This window comes from Lissotriton vulgaris, chromosome 5 (assembly GCF_964263255.1).
Source record: "Lissotriton vulgaris chromosome 5, aLisVul1.2, whole genome shotgun sequence".
Taxonomy (NCBI): Eukaryota; Metazoa; Chordata; class Amphibia; order Caudata; family Salamandridae; genus Lissotriton; species Lissotriton vulgaris.
The window spans coordinates 1,033,592,960-1,033,611,074 of NC_141693.1; the positions used below are offsets into that span (position 1 = coordinate 1,033,592,960).

Sequence of the window (18,115 nt, forward strand, 5' to 3'; positions counted from 1 at the left end):
GAACCGCACACCAGGTCAACCAGTGGCGCTATTCCCACTACAATCGGCAGATTGGGACGACACCCTAAACTCTAATGCCTAAAACTAATACGCTATCTAAACCCTCTCCCCAAACTTCCTACCCTTTCCCTAATGGCGCTGGGGACAGGAATAGGAAGAACTTCCTCTCCTGTCCCCTTTTAACTTTAACCAAAAACCCCAACACTAAACCCACCCTGTAAGCTACCTAAACCCACCCTATCCTGCTATCGCGCGAAAACTCTGGGGGAAGACTGGTCTGCTGACCCCACTTCTCCCGGGAGCCGCAGTCTGCACCCAAGGCGCTGTGAGCACCTCTCATCAGCTTAGTCATCAGCCGGACCCTCCTGCCCACGACAGCCCGGTGGGGCATTGTGGCCTACAGCCACAGAGCCTCTGCACTCTCAGGGACCAGACCTGAACTCACTGCGCTGAATGAGGCCTTGCTGGACGGAGGCAAGCAGCCCATAACGGCTGGCACCACTCCTCTTCGGGCATTCCAGACAGGGGCCGCCTGCCTCCTGTAGGTCCCCTCCACCAGTAAATCAGCCTACTGGCCTAAACGAATGTCCCCATTTGGGGTTTGAACCCTGGACATATGTATTCATAACGGCTGGCACCACTCCTCTTCGGGCGTTCCACACAGGGTCCCTTCCACCAGTAAATCAGCCTACTGGCCTAAACGAATGTCCCCATTTGGGGTTTGTACCCTGGACATATGCATTCATTGCCCATGATAACTACCATTGTACCACCTGTTTTGCTAAAAAGTCCTGACCATCCGGGGTGTACCCAAATTCTAAAATGGCACCCTGCCCAAACTGAATAAAGTGAATAGAGTCGGGTAGATGCACAGCTTCTTTTTTGGAAAGGTGAACACACTGTGTTGAGTGATGTTAGGTTAGGTTTTATGGTGCTCCGCAAGGTGACGTCGAGGGCCCAACGGCGTCTGTCAGTATACGTTTAAGAAGTGGGGCTAGAGGGTCTCTAGTCTCATCCCTTAGCAGGCACACATGTTGTTATCTTTCCTAGGGACAAAAGACTTCCACTCAGCGAGATTAGGTTACATCTCTTTATATTTCATACAAATTGTATCTCCAATATTTCAAGGTTGGTTCTTGTGTCATCAAGGTCGTTATAAACAATATTTACTTCAGGCAATGTCTTTGTAACATGTCCAATGCATTTCGGGCATTTTCATCATGCCCTTCATCAGGGATTTGACACTGAAAATAATAGTATGAGCAACCATTAGTGTGATTTCTATCCATGTCAAACAATGAATATGCATGTAGATAAACATAGTCATTTAAAGCATTATGAATATACATTTAAAAATAACGTGCTAAAACGGTGATACATGAATATGGGCTTGGTGTGGCATATGAGGACTTTAGGAAGTGCTTAAGGGTTAACAATAAAGGAATGTGGTGTCGGCGTGTCACTTACATGCCTGTCAGGAAAAGTTGACTGGAGTCTGTAAAAAACGGGGAGAGTGCAATCAGCGTAAGTGGGTTGAGTGCTTCGCGGAAGCGCTCAGAGTTTAAATCTATCAAGTGTCAGGAACTGACCTGAAGTGAGGTTAGAAGGTGTCTCACAAATCAAATTTATCATTCTTGAAACTGTCCACAAAATGGAGGGGAGAGACAACAGCAAACACCTCCTAAGAAGAGAGAACTACTGGATTCATAAATTGTCGACCCAGAAACCGATGGGTTTAAATGAAAGAACCGAACTGTCCTGTTACTTGTAAATAATTGCTCGATAGACTGTACTTGTCATTACTGTGTTTGTTCATGTTTACCACAGACACTGACACTCCACATTAGCACGCTATTCAGTTTCCGTCCACAAAGCAGTTGCCTCAATGTCAGCGCCAGGCTCACCTCTACCCCAAACATTATGAGTTCGATCCCGGACCTACTTTTCACACCAATATTATTTTTAACTAGTTGTTCCTATATTTTTTCACTGTTTTATTTTTTCACTGTTCTAATAGGCCGTCACATCTTTAGTTTTTACACAGCCTCCATCATGCCCGTCATGTAATCTCCCTTCTACTGCATAATTCCGCATACCCACCCGACGTCATGAAAGTCTTTCCAATATGTTCACACACGTGACGCGTCACGTGATCGGCGAATTTCAAAATAGTCAAACGCGGCAAGAATTTTCTATGCCGGCGTTCCCGAAGACGAGCACCGGATCGGAACACCTAACCTCACTTCAGGTCAGTTCCTGACACTTGATAGATTTAAACTCTGAGCGCTTCCGCGAAGCACTCAACCCACTTACGCTGATTGCACTCTCCCCGTTTTTTACAGACTCCAGTCAACTTTTCCTGACAGGCATGTAAGTGACACGCCGACACCACATTCCTTTATTGTTAACCCTTAAGCACTTCCTAAAGTCCTCATATGCCACACCAAGCCCATATTCATGTATCACCGTTTTAGCACGTTATTTTTAAATGTATGCTCATAATGCTTTACATGACTATGTTTATCTACATGCATATTCATTGTTTGACATGGATAGAAATCACACTAATGGTTGCTCATACTATTATTTTCAGTGTCAAATCCCTGATGAAGGGCATGATGAAAATGCCCGAAATGCATTGGACATGTTACAAAGACATTGCCTGAAGTAAATATTGTTTATAACGACCTTGATGACACAAGAACCAACCTTGAAATATTGGAGATACAATTTGTATGAAATATAAAGAGATGTAACCTAATCTCGCTGAGTGGAAGTCTTTTGTCCCTAGGAAAGACAACAACATGTGTGCCTGCTAAGGGATGAGACTAGAGACCCTCTAGCCCCACTTCTTAAACGTACCCTGCCCAAACTGACATGTCCTTAAAATTTTGTGAAAACCTCTTCACTCCCATACCAATCCTGGAGCCCCTCGCTCCTGGACCCTACCATCTGCCCAGAAATTCCAGGAGGGTAGGGCATTCTGCCCACCCTCCCAAAACCTCATTGTCTTTCAGCTGCAGTGCTTGGAGATCTATGTTTGTGAGGGCCTGAAAATCTACCCCACAAGACGGTAGCGCTTCTCATTATGGCGCAAATGAACTGCAAGGGAGAGGATGAAGAAATTGCAGCAACATGGTGTGAAGGGACTCTAGTACAGAGGTCCAACGACCAGCTTTCAAGAAAGCAAACTCCATCCATTCCTGCAGTCTGCTGACTGTCAAGAGATGCTTAGAGTAGCGGTTGGTGTAAGCGGACCCCCGAGAGTCCACTACGCCTAATCAGGGTGGCCTGTAACTGCTTAAATATTAAATAAAAATGCAAAATGTAAAATTGAAACTTTGATTTTTTTATATTTGTGAATTAAATAAAATATTTCGAAATGTGTGTATTTGTTAACGAATGCTTGTTTGTGTATAGTTTTGAGCTTAAATTAAAATTGGTTAGGCTGGGGTCCCCGGCTTTCAGAAATGACTCAGTGGGGAGGTGTTGGGGTCCCAGTATTCCAGTAATCATTAAGTGGGGGGGGGGGCATAAAAGTAAAAAGGTTAAGAACATCAAGAACCATTAGCCTACAGCCTTCTTTCTAATCACAGTCCCCGAATCAGGAGACCACATTGGCAACTTTCAAGTGATGCAGCGCATGCAGTTCCCAGATGGGAAACCCACCATTTCCATAAAGGGTATCTGTAACCCCAGAATGAAGGCAGATTAAGAAAGCGCACCCTTGGCAAAGCCTGGCTGTGTGATGCATCCAACTACTTTCTGTCCTGCAAAGTTCATTTAGAACACTCCAAAGTCCTTTCGCTTATCTTAATGATGCTAAAGTGCCATTATGACAAATTTACCAAAAACATGAAGGAGACTTGCTCAATAAAGACTCATTTGAATGAATGTCGTACCCGAGAAAACGTGACTAAAACATGTATTTTTATCATTTCAAGGAGCAGCAAAACTGACTCTTATCGCTGCGGAGGAAGAAGAACCCTGGCTGTTTGAGTAAGATGCTATTATTATTTTCTTTAATGTCGATGGGTAGTGACCATTGCAGCCTGCGATTAAGAGATTTCAATCCGTCTTGCAGCTTGAAATGCCCAGCCTGTACTCTTTGCAGTCAAAAATCAGTCATGTCTCGGGTTCAAAATAAATTACCTCAGAAATTGTTTATTTATATAGCTTTTCTAAGGCACTACATTTCCCAAAGAAACTGGGGTTATTTACAACAAAGAGAAGATATTGAAAACAATGGAATAGAACCTAAAATTTATCTTGGATAGGGAAGAGAAAGAATGAAAACTGTGAGAACCAGCGAACTAGAGGCTTGGACTCAGTGGTAATTTATCCCCGCTGGCTGAAAGTTATATGAGAGTTTTCAGTAGACCTCTATAGGAGAGGCCATTGGGTCTCAGACATTTATAGGGAGGGTGGTTGCATCAAAGTCCTGAAGCAGCAGCTGAAACCGCAAGAATTGTGGAATGTAAATACAGAGAAGGTGTCTGGTTAGCATTCTACAGAGACTTCCCATATGGTGGGACTTGGGTGTAAGATACTAAGGTTTTAGCATTTGACATTTTGGAAAGTGATGCAAGTAAGTTTGAGGGTAGCACGGGCAGTAATTGTTGATAGTGTCGATTTTTAGAAACGGGCATGCGGTCGGATTTCTTGCGGTTAGAGCCTCAAGTATCAGAATAATTTAAAAGTACCCCATCCTACGCACCAGTGAAGCCGGTGAGCCACTTTATTGGGAACACTGTTTTCAGAGATTTGCTTGTGTAGAACTGGCTCAATCACTGCTGCTACTCCGTGCAACTTGGAATTTGTGAAAGGATGGATAGTAGCCGTGAGGTATAACATACGTTTATTAGGTAAGTTACAGGAGGTTGTTCATAAGTTCAGCTGTTAAGAGGTCCCACCAGGAGCAGCATCTTTGCTGCTCAGCTCACTCTCTCTAACTGTCATTCCTCCAATCCACCAGGTACACCAACATTCTACTCAGTCATAAGGCATTTCAACATTCCACACACACACTCATGCATACTGGCTGAGCAGCAGGAAATCTAAGTACAACACATCCTCTTCCCTTGAGAAAACAATGAACAAATAATAGTTACAACATTGTGTGAAGGTAAACACAACTATGCCTCAAGGTTATTACAACATTGCATACAGGTAAATATAACTTTGATGAAGAAGAGTATGCAGTGAATGAGAACAAGGGAGAAGCACAAAGGTAAGTGCAAATTCCAGAAGTACAGAGGATTGAAGAATGTGTGAAGATGGGCAACAAGGAAAAGAGTGCAAAATAGAAAATCAAGATAAGGCACATCCCCTTCCCTTGGGAAAATAATGAAGAAAATTCAGAAATTAAAAAGTGCAAGAGAAAACAGATGAGGATAGGAGAGCTATCCTCTTCACAACAATTTTAAATTCAAATACAGCATGGTAATAATGTGCAGGGTTGAGAGAAAAGTGAACACCAAGAAGGTGTAAAACCCAAACTACTCACCATTTCTTCACACCATGCACTAATGAGGGAATTGTGCAGAACTGGGAGAATGTTAGACACCCGCATAGTGTAAATTCCAAGCCATTCGACCCTTTCTGCACGCCTCATACACTGATTGTGTAGGGCACACAACCCATTGTGCATTACAAACCAAAATATGGGTGAACTGCCCATTGCACATTGCAAAATAACTTATGGGTACACTGTCCATTGCGCATTGTCAACTACAGAGTGCGAACAATGCCCAATGCGCACTAAACATTTTAAGAATAGGGTAAATGCCCCAATGCACACTAAACATTTTAAGAATATGGTACACTGCCCATTGCGCATGTAAACATAAATAAGTAAAAAGAGAAAACAACCCACACTGTTCAGTAAAACTAATATGCGGGTAATACAAGTGTAAAGAGTAAACAACCCACAATGCTAGGCACATAAACTATATAGGGTATGACTAGTGTAAAAGGAGTAAAACCAACACTGCTAGGCACATCAATATATAAGGTACATCAAGTGTAACGGGTGTAAACAACCCACACTGAATGAAAAACAGGTGTGTGGAGACCAGCTCCTACACAATAAATACCCTAATGAAGAGGCCTAATACCCTGGAAATATGTAAAGCAGAAAAATCAATAATAAATAGTGCACTCACTGAGTCAAAACCACATAAGAAAATACTCAAAACCTATATGAGCAAAAGATCACACAAAACTATGCATAACCCATGACACCATGCATTGAAAGAAATGGCAACTTGGTAAGAAACTCTGAAGATGAAGCATAAAATATGTGACTGTAAAGTTAAACAAGGACTGACCAAGGCACTAAACTACATAACTGTCAGTACGTTGTTTACATTCCACTAAGTATTGTCGAAGAGAATGACAAAATTGTATGGTAAATAACATGTCCATATTAAATTACTGAAACACCAGGTGAAAAAATTACAATAAAGAGATGTCATAATACTCTGAATTTAATGTTTCAAATAGAAGCAATGTGACCCTGATGAACGATGTCTTACCCAATTAATGTTCCAAATAGAAGCAATGTGACCGTGATGAACGATGTTTCACCCAAACACAATCTTATTGGATATTATTCCAGAAAACAAAACATTCTACAAATCATACACTGAGAAGTGAGATAAACTATAACTGATAACAGATGGAAGAATGCAGCACCCACACGCCATTGACCGGTACCAGGTAGGAGAGAGCTGTATTCTTCTAATGAATATAATCAAATGCTTGAATACAAAGCAGAGTAACAAAGGTCCTTTCCGGTTGCAGCATAGGCTGTAGACAATGGAAGTGAAAACCAAGTAGTCACAGATCAGCAGAGCAGCGTGATGAAGATCATTATCTGTGAAAGTGTCTCAGTGAAACAAGGTGAAAACAATACTACTGTACTCACGTCGTTCACCAAAATTAAGATTACCCAAAGAATAAAGTAGTCATTTTACTCTGAACTGCAAAAGATAAGTTATACAATCTTCGCCGCAGACATTTCCGGCATCTCCCTCTGACAGAGGTGTGAAGAGAAATGTCAGATGTCCAAGATGGCGTCACGTAAGAAAGAATAATGTTGGGTGGCTCACGGCAGGTTTATGCTCCTGCAGCATCGCACAATGTCATAGTAAAGCTGGAACTCCAGGGATTGATTGAGTAGGGCCTCACGCGACACCTGCAGCCAAAGGAAGATGCACGCGCACTGGTGCTAACGCTGGGCTCGCACATTTTCAAATGGCAAATAGAGTACCAGCCAATGGACAGCCAGTGTTAATTAAAGGTTAAAAAAAGCCCTCACATATATCCAAACGTATGGATTGTTGAAAAATAAACGAAGTGCTACTTTCGAATGCCAAATAGTAAGCAGTATCTTGACTAAACACGCACTCCCTTCGATTTGTAAAGTGCGAACAGCTCGTAACAAATGACTGTTTGAAGTCTTTCCAGCAGATGTATGCCCCAACAGACACGGCAGAGGGAAAACTGGCAATTGCACACCGCACCAAAACTGTCACGATGACCCAGGCTTGAAGGCAATCCTTTCTTGCACGAAAGATGGTGCAGCACGCTTATAGGTTTATTGTATGTAAAGCTGAGTTGTTTGAAAAACAACAGCTTACAGGTCACAAGATGTCTTCAGAATTAGATCACTGGAAACTGTAAAACGTAAAAGCTCATTGCTGTTTTCTTCTCTTCTTCATATACATTTAAGGAGTGTGAAGCGCTCCGGGCAGGCTGCCAGGTGGTAGAAGACACTGGTGGGGCTGAAGGGGCGTTCTTCTCCATAGTTTTCCAGTTTCTTTTCATAAGGTAGTTTCTAGTGCAATTAGTCTCATAATAAAGTCAGATCTCCTTACTTCAGGCAGAGTGAAAGCCAATACATGCAGGGATTCTTCTCCAGATCGTCGCCAATGTTGAAAGGATGGATAGTAGCCGTGAGGTATAACATAAGTAGAGGTTTATTAGGTAAGTTCCAGGATGGTTGTTCATCAGTTCAGCTGTTAAGAGGCCCCACCAGGAGCAGCACCTTTGCTGCTCAGCCCACTCTCGAACTGTCATTCCTCCAGTCCACCAGGCACACCAACATTCTACTCAGTCATCAGGCATTCCAACATTCCACACACACACACTCATGCATACTGGCTGAGAAGAAGGAAATCTAAGTACAACAGAATTCATAAATAGACCTTACCTCTTTTGAGTGTCAAAGTCTGCTGTTGCATGTAAATGTAACAGTCAGGGGCCATACCCTGAAACATTGCCATTTTATTTGCATACCTTTAAAAGTAATACATTGAGGCTTTTCTAAAACTAGGTCTTTAAAATTGGATAGAGGATCCCAGCCTCATTTAGCTCAATAACAAACAACCTAAACAAACCTTCAGCCCTATGGTACTGTTCATTGTTGTGTTGCCTGTTGTGCCTATCTTTAATCTCGTCCAAAAAGTGGAATATATACCTTTCTTTCCTCTTATAGTTCATTCCCTATGTTGCTAAATCACCATGAGTGAATATTTCTTGCCTTGCTAAACTTCCTATGCCTAAACCTCTTTCACCTACATGGCGATACAGTGATATGAAGAAGGGAACACCAACATCTCCTCTTCCGTTCTAATCTCTACCTCATGCCTGAAATGGCGGCTGCCCCGTTGCTCGTTCTCATCATCATGGATGGCAGTGCTGCTTATGCCGCAAGCCTTTGTGACTCCCGTTCCCCTTCAAGGGATAGCATGGCTATTGCACATTCCGATTTGCACCAAGATTGACCTGCTTCAGAATGAGGCAGTATTAAAATATGCCTTTGTGGAAGGGTTCATTGTCCACAAGCACACCATGTCAGGTGGACAGAGTAGTCTGCTCTCCTGGAAGTGATAGCTGTACATTTGCATGCAGGTTGATTTTACTGCAGGAGTCAGCCTATTGGGAGTTGGCAGGAGCAAGAACAAACAATCAAATCATCTTTTATCATCCTCCCACCACTTGGCCTTGGTTCAGCTCTCCTCCAAACCTTCTTGCAGCTGACTTACTGTTAAGTAAGGATTCGTGACAGGTGATGTGTTCTTGCTGAAGCAAAGTATTTAACATATGATTTCCACCAATAGGATTGCATCCAAGAAGTGAAGATTTATTTCTGGAGAGTAGTAAACCTAATACACCTTATCAAGCTCTTATGAAGGGTCGCAATAGTTGAGCCTAATGAAAGAGGTCAGTCCCCAGTTTGCTAGAGTTATGTCTGCTGAGGAGCTAAATGGCTGGGATTAGAGCTCACAATTATTTTGTACTTTGATCAAGGTGGAACTTGCTTGGTAAAAGTCATATTCATAACGTTTTTGCCTACCAGTTCCAACTTTTGAGGCTGTAAAGTTTGAGGATTAGAAATAGTTCTGATTGACCCTAACAGTCAAGGGTGTTATGTTTATATACACAGACCCAACTGCTAAGATGGCTATGTAGCCTAAAGTTAACAAATGTGCTTAGGTGCTGGAGAGACAAAAACAGATTAGTGCTGCTGAACTTCACCCCATTATCCTATGATACAGGTTTTATTTTCTTCTAGACCAGTTATGGGTAGGTCAGGTGCAGCTAATTGGAGCTCTTTTTGCAAAAAAAGTGGAGCTAGTACATTCTTTCCAAACGCAAGCAATAAGGAACTGTTCTGGCTTATTGACCCATTGTTTACTAGACAGCCTAGTTAGGTGAGAGTTCCAGAACAAATGGGAATTTCACCCACTTAATTGATATTTTGCATGTTTCTCTGTTCAGGGAAATTCCCCTTGGAAGTGGCATTCTTTTGGTCATGTAAACTTATACCAGATTTCTGCTTCCCTTGCCCCCACCCTCTGCAAGAGAGAATAGCTGAAGCGGCCACAGGTAGGAGCCCCAGTTCAGATAGGCGAAAGAGCAACAATTATTAGCCATAGTATGTAACTTGTGAACTCCTAGAATAAGAGTCATATTATGTAGGGCCTGAGAGAGAAGACGATCCATGACTCCAGTTGAGGAATGAGGCTAGTTACTCAGGAGGACAGTGGGAAAGTCTCAGACACGTACTATCCCTAATGGTTATATTGAGGGATTTTGACCCTGCATCATGGAGAGAAAATAAACTCACAAGGGCTTAATTTCAAGCTACTGTACAAATAATTTGCAGTGAATCTGCTTTGGCTATTAGTTACTAATTGCATGTGCATATGTCTTGGAAGGCATTAGTCTATCAATTTGAGTTCACTTTTTGTGTGGATAAAAGGTTGCCTCTACGTGGACTAGGACCAAAAGATGGTTTTGCATTCTTCCAGCAAATTATCACAACATTTCTGTTTTGTTTTACTGAGTTTGAAGAATGCTACCACATGCGCTCGGTTTTTAGGGTTAAAGGTGGTAATACTAGGGTAACCTTTTACTACCAAAAGTGCAGGTTTCCCTCCAAGCTTCAGGCATTGCAGACTTTTAAACATGAAATATGATTCATGGTCTGTGTGACATATTGATGGTATTTTTATTTAAATATGGTATGTTAGTGATGTTTATAAAGGGCTTGTACACCTGAGCTTTCTTGATGCTGCAGAACAACACATTTTAACTGAGCCTTAAGTAGGGGATCTAAATTGTATGAGACAATGCTCTTGTTTTGAAAGTACATCTGAAAAAATGGAGGCTTGGAATCCAGTGACGTTTGTCTTGTAGGACACTGCAATGCCTTGCAGGGCACCACCCAATCTACCTTTGCTGTTTATAGGGAAAGCCAGGATGTTGACAGAAGAAGAGCGCCAAACTTTAGGACCTTTGTATCTTTTTACACTTCCCTGTGAACCCTGACAAATGTCCATTCAGAGTACTGTGGATAGTACATACAACTTTTTGATGGGCACATTCTGTAATAGGAAGCCATTGCAGTGGTGTAAAAGGGCGCAATAGACAATATCTAGGCACTGCTAGTAACAGTGGGACTGCAGTAATCTGGATGACTCTTTGGAAAAGAGTCGAAAATTTGATCTGCCAATGGAGGAACTATCACCTCTTACCTTATTTTCGTCAAGAAAGAAGAAGTTGCTTTCAATGGGGAGCCACTGGAGTGCCCTCAGATGTGGTGTGATCTGAGAGCGGCGAAGGTGGTTGAGAGTGAATTTGGCCATTGAATTTTGAATGGTCTGCACCGTTCTGGTGATTTGTTTGTTGATCAGGGCAGAGAGGGTGTTCCCATAGTCCAGTGCTTGGTGGTGCGATATGCCCACACCAAACTAGCCACCCTTTCCTCGACATCACAATGATTCGCAATGGCTAATTGAATGGCACCTTTCACTAATCGGTTGACCCTTTCCGCTAAACTAGTACCCCTCTGGTTATATAATGAGGTCTGCGCATGTCTTATGCCATTCTTCTGTAAAAAAAAAGCTCACCATTTGGTGAGAAGTTAACCGAGTACCATTGCGAGTTATCAATGCCACAGAAGCGCCTTCCTCCCCAAAAATTTCTCCCATCACATCGATAGTAGATTTCGTAGCCACATCTCTCATAAACCTAACGATAATCCACTTAGAGTGAACATCAACCACAATAACCGCAATCCTTAAATCCACAGACGGAGCCATTATGGGACCAATAAAATCTAAGCAATTGGTATGCCAAGGCTTCCCTGGATCTTCAATGTGTCCTCCATCATCCCTACACCCCACTGACAATCTTTTCTCACTTTCCTTGCAAACAGAGTAACACTTCACCCACCTTTTAACCTGGTCGTCCTGGCCTGCCCACCAAAACTCTCCTTGAGTCTCTTACTCGTCAAACCTTGCCCTAAATGACCCTCATGAGCCAACTCAACAATCTCCTTCTCAAACCCACAAGAGGGACAAAACTATCACCCCTTACGATAAGATTCAGTCCACAAATGGATAACTCGTCCGCCACCTTAAAGTAAGGCTGCCCAGTGACAATGTACTCTCCCTTGCCGCACCACACTGAATCATCTTGCACACTTCCTTAAGTACAACATCTATTTCCATCTCTTCCTCCCGCTGTTTGATGGTGAAAGCCCCTAAACCACTCTGAACTGCATCATATATAAACGCCACAGCACCCTCCATCTCAAATATTTCCTCTACCATAGCATCTCCTGTCTCCCAATCCAACTGCAACCTAGACAGCCCGTGAGCCAGTACATTCCTCCAACCCTGCACAAATTCCATAGTATAGGAGTATTCTTGAAGCCTAGCCGCTAATCTAGCTAGCCTGGTGTATGCCTTGCCTGCCTCTCCAGACGACAATATCTTCATTAGAGGTTTGTGATCTGTGCGCAACACAAAGCACGCAACCCACGAATAAACATAAAAGTATTCGGCACCCCATGCAGTTGCTAACTCCTCCCGTTCTATTACTGAATACTTTCTTTCATCAGAGAGTGTGTGAGACAAAAGAAACCATTCTCTCTTTCATCCCATGCATTTGAGAAAAAACAACTCCCACCCCGGTGGCACTTGCATCCACAATCAGAATGGACTTCAATCTGTTATCAAACAGCTCCAGTACCCCAGCATTGCACTTTTCTGTTTTGATACTATCAAAAAGAAACACTCTGGGGCCTATTAGGATGGCGGGCGGACTTTCGTCCACCCGCCACCCTAGCGGTGCTGGGACCGGCCGCCAGTAGTGCAGCGGTCCCGCACCGCGATTAGAATGCCACAACCACCATGGCGTTGGCAGCCTCTATTCCCAGCATTGTCATGCACAAAGTGACAGGCACCGCACGGTGCCTGAAACCTTGTCCAGACTTTCCTTTCGTCTCTCTGCCATATCTCCCTACTATCCCTTTACCCTTACCCCCTTCCCCTATACACTTCAATCATCTCCTCTTCTATGCTCTTGCATTTGTTTGTCTAGCATCTGATGTTAATTGGAACTGATGTAATCTTGTAATGTAATTTTTGTGGAACCTCATGTAAAGCGCTCTGATACTTCCGGGTCTAGCCAGCGCTATATAAAACTCTTGAATAAATAAATGTAAATAAATAAATGTAGGGGGGTACCATAGGTACACCCATGTGCACCCTCCACACCCCCAGTACTCTGGGGGCCGGCAACAGGCTCCCGAAAGCAGACTTCGTATGGCTTTCCATGGCGGGTTCTCCGCCATGGAAAGACATGCACTGCTGCCCATGCTAATATGGATGGCGGTGTTTAGCAGAAACCGCCACCATATCTAGCCCCTTCTCTGCCCGTTCGATGGGCGGAAAAACCGGCAGACGGTCTTTCTGTCCGCTGGGGTCCCCTTCGCCATACTAATATGGCGGGGGTAAATGGGTGGCAGGCGGTGTATGATGTAGGGCGGATCACTACCGCCATGCAGGCATTGGTGATCCGCCCTACATCCCCTTAGACCCCTCTGTTCCTTGCCCCACACAAACTTTTCCCCCTTTCTCAGCAGTCTCCTCAAACTCTCTGTTTTATCTACAAACCTGTCAACAAATTTTGCATATTGTTCAACAAGTCCAAGGAAAGATCGCAATTGATCCTTCTCTGCAGGAGCAGGTGCCCTTTTATTGGCATCCAATAAAGAGTGTTTGGGACTAACTGCTGTGTCATGAATGTACATTTATCCTTATTCAAAGTTAGTCCAAAATCCTCCAGCTTCTTTAGAACCCTCATCAAAGTGACATTGCGCTGTTCTATGGTTTCCCCCATGACCAAAATGTATTCTTGGAATTAAATGATGGCCCCCTCCGACACTTTGGTCTTCAGACGTTGGAACAGGATCCCTGACAGGACATCGATGACCACAATATCGAGTTACCAAAATATTGGGACATAAATATCGTTATCAATAATATCGACTTCCTATCTTCATAATGGTAAGTACAAAAATATTGAGAAAAAAAATATTGTCAAAAATATCGATGTAGAAAATATAGTTTTTTTTATATGTATAAAAAATGATGTAAAAGAAATTAAATAATAAATGCAACTTAAAAAAATTAAAAATATAGTACATGTATATTTACTTAAAACAATTGATAATCATTTTAATTAATTTTTAAATGTTATAAATATATTAACCATTATGAATAAATATATACATACACCTGTAACATAAAAATCAATCAATAAATAAAATATTATAAATCAAAATTTTAAAATATTAAATATTTTTTAAACCTATATTTTGCACTACATTGAGTGCAACAGTAGAGAAAGTGTTGGAGAGCGGAGGGGTAAAAATTACTATTCCCACTCCAGCAAATGCAACAGTAGGGAAAGTGTTGGATAGTGGAGAAGTAAAAATTACTATTCCCACTCCAGCAACTGTAACAGTAGGGAAAATGTTGGATAGCGGGTAGGTAAAAAATACTATTCCCACTCCAGGAAATGTAACCGCAGGGAAAGTGAAGGGTAGCGAAGGGTTACATTTCTCCATTCCAACTCCAGTGAGTGCAACAGTAGGGAAGATTTTGGATAGTGGAGAGGTAAAAATTTGTATTTTCACTCCATGGAATGCAAATAGTAGGAAAGGTATTGGATAGTGGAGGGGAATCATTTACTATTCCCACTCCAATGAATGCAACAGTAGATAAAGTGTTGGATAGCGGAGGGAATAAAATTGCTATTACCACTCCAGCAAGTGCAACAGTAGGGAAAGTGTTGGATAGCGGAGGGAATAAAATTACTATTCCCACTCCAGCGAGTGCAACAGTAGGGAAAGTGTTGGATAGCTGATGGACAACAATTACTATTCCCACTCCTGTCAGAGCAACAGTATAGAAAGTTTTGGATAACAGAGGGGTGAATATTACTATTCCCACTCCAGCTAGTGCAACATTAGGCAAAGTGTTGGATAGCAGAGGAGACACAATTACTATTCCCACTCCAGTGAGTGCAACAGTGGGGAAAGTGTTGAGTAGCATAGGGGATAAAATTAGTATTCCCACTCCAGAAAATGCAACAGTAGGGAAAGTGTTGGATAGCTGAGGGCAAAAAAATACTATTCCCACTCCAGCGAGTGCAACAGTAGGGAAAGTGTTGGATAGCGGAGGGGTAAAAATTACTATTCCCACCAAAGAATAATGAAATTTTTGAAAAAACAAAATAACTACAATGCAAAAAATAATAAAAAGCTAAAAAACAAAACATATATAACAATACAATAAATTACAAAACATAGAAACATATTATGAAGTTAAAAAATCTAAAAATTACATTAAAAATAATTTATAAAAATAAAAATTATGAACAAATAAATATTTTATAATAGAAATTATTTATCCTAAAAAAATTATTATATAAATGTAATATTTTTTTTCCAAACCTATAACACAAAACAATTTAAAAAACACATTAAAACAGATAACAATTAATATACTAACCAACTGTTACCCCTATAGAACCAAAATCCACAAATTAAAAATAAACAGCTACCAAAAATATTTATCAAATAATACATGAATTTTAATGATCACTTAATTATTATTTATTTTAAACTAAATTACTTTCTACCCTGTACCCCAATAAACACAACACACACAAAAATAATTACACCATTTCATAAGTAATTTTACATTAATAAATTAATAACAATTAACCACAACTCATGAATTAATAAAATAAATACTTCGCACCATCTACCACTATAAACCCCACAACTCACACATTACATTAATTACACAATTGCCATATTTAAATGTTAAATAATTAACATTATTTAAGAATTAATTAATTATAATTAAATTACATCCCACACTATTCCCCTATAAACCCCACCAACCATTTCTAAAAACATGACACAATTAACATAATTAATTAACAATTAAATGATTAATTATTAACGAAACAAATTATAAATAATTGTTAATAAATTAATTTCCACAATTAACACTAGAAAATATAAAAATAAATATTATATAAAAAATATTAATACATGTATTATGTATTCCCACCCTACTCCCCTATCAACCCTCAACCTGTTCCTAAAAAATACACAATTTCCCTGCTTTTACCTTTAACCATAGGTACTGATGCTCCCTTACCATCTCCTCTCTTTACCACACAAACCACATCCTCCTGACTGATTTCATTGACAACAGAAAGGTCACCCTGTAGCGCAGTGGAGAAGCAAGGGCGGACACTGAAGTGAATAGATGCAGGGTTTATTCAAAATAACAAATGAAGTCAGGATGGTTTGTCCATTCAAAACATAACGTTCGGCAAAAGAAAAGGGTTCTCTCAGGGTTACGTAGGGATAGGCACCGTCTTCTTTGTCTCTTCCGTCAGAAGTTGGGGGGGGGGTTTGATGGTTTAGTCCGTTTCCTTTCTTCTTGGACTTGTCAGAGGAGGGACTCAGTAGGAGGTCAGCCGGTTGCCCATACATGAAAGAAAAAGATATGCCTGTAAGGGTTGGATTCCTTAAATACAATATTGTGCCAAGGGAACAGGGAGTGAAGGGAGATGCCACCTAATTCCGCTACCAGTGCTCTCTAAGTGCCTGAAATGCAGCGCTCAATACTAGAGGTACTGCGCACAGCGCGTAAGCATACGGTACAGTGCAAGCAGGGTAGGAAATCAGCTTCCTCAAACCGCCCGGTCTTTGTTTACACTAGTTCCCCTTTCCCAGACGGCTACCAACCTCCCTCGTACCTCCAGGGATGTGGCTGGTCTCCTCGCGGTACCAGAGAGGATCCGGCTCCCGTCTTGGGTCATCCACACGGCCGGTGTCCTGGTGCTCTTGCACCGACGTTGTCTCCTCTCCGCGCTTGCTTCCGGTAGGTTCCTGGAGTCCGGGGTCCACAAAGAAGGTCTGGACACTCTCTTGTTGTCTTCTGTCCTCACGGTTGGGATCCTTCAAGGGAACGCCAGCTGAATGCTTCGTCTTCCGCTTTGTACGTGACCAGGTCATCTAACCGAGTCACCTGAACCGGAAAAGCCTCACCAAGTGTGTTTTCCTTAAAGGGACAATCCCTGTTCTTCAGCGCCACGTTCTGCGGACAGAGGAGAGGATAGGGAGTCAGGTAATTGTAATTGTAAATACACTTATATAGCGCATGGCTACCCGGAGGATTCCCAGCGCTTACAGTGGCAGCGAAGTGGGGTCTCTTAGTTGGGAAACAGATGTGTTTTCAAAGCTTTTCGAAATCGAAAATGGTTGGGTTCAAATCGAAGGGAAAGAGGAAGTGCATTCCAGAGTCTGGAGGCATTGGCCGAGAAAGATCGACCTCCGCTTCTGGCCGTACGAATCCTAGGAATAACGGCGAGGTTCTGATTTTCAGAACGAAGGGATCTTATAGGTTCATAAGGCTTAATGATGTCTTGGAGGATCGGGGCAGGCTTTGAACAGCAGCTTATGAACAGTACATAAGCTTTTGAACTTCACTCTCTCTTGGACTGGTAACCAATGAAGAGTTTTTAGAGCTGGTCTGGCAGATTGATGGCTTGGAATATCCAGAAGAAGTCTTGCCGCCCGGTTTTGGGTGACTTGAAGTTTGGATATGGTGGCAGCCGGGGCACCCAAATAGAGGGCATTGGCATAATCTAGCCTGGAGAGCACAAGGGCCTGAACTGTTAATTTTCTAGCCTGGAAAGGGAGAAGGGGGAGAACCTTCCAATCATTTTTAATATCCCCTAGCAAACGGCTGCTGTCTTCCGAGCCTGGGTTTTTAAATGTTAATTCCCTATCCAACCAAAACCCCAGAGTCTTTATTTGGATTTTGGGTGGGGGCAGGGGACCCATGGAGGCGTGCCATCTTTCCGCGATGTTGTGGAGAGATTGATTGCCCAGAATCATAATCTCCGTCTTTTCTCTATTAAGTTTTAAAAACGAGTCCCTCATCCACCTTGAAATTTCCTCCAGGCAGAGGGGAAGACAGGAAGGAAAGCTTTCCGCTTTATTGAACCCGATCACCAATTGTGAGTCGTCTGCATAGGGAACTAAGTGGACTCCAAAAGGTAGAACGGCCTCGGCTAAGGTATTGGTTTAAACATTGAACAAAGTGGGACTTAAAGAAGATCCCTGCAGCACTCCACAACGAATGGAGGTTTGTTTTGAGGTAGCTTGCTTGTTAAATACTTGAAAGGATTTATTGTCTAGGAAGGAGGTTAGCCATTTCAGCGCTGT

General features: G+C 42.1%; 1 protein-coding gene across 1 annotated transcript in view; it reads left to right on the forward strand.

The window, feature by feature from the left end:
* Window positions 1–18,115, forward strand: part of LOC147711945 (uncharacterized) — a 210,543-nt gene that overhangs the window by 80,046 nt on the left and 112,382 nt on the right. The window contains exon 2 of the mRNA XM_086922665.1: window positions 3,945–3,999. Coding sequence (XP_086778791.1) covers window positions 3,945–3,999 — 55 coding nt within the window. The remainder of the gene's footprint in view (window positions 1–3,944; window positions 4,000–18,115) is intronic.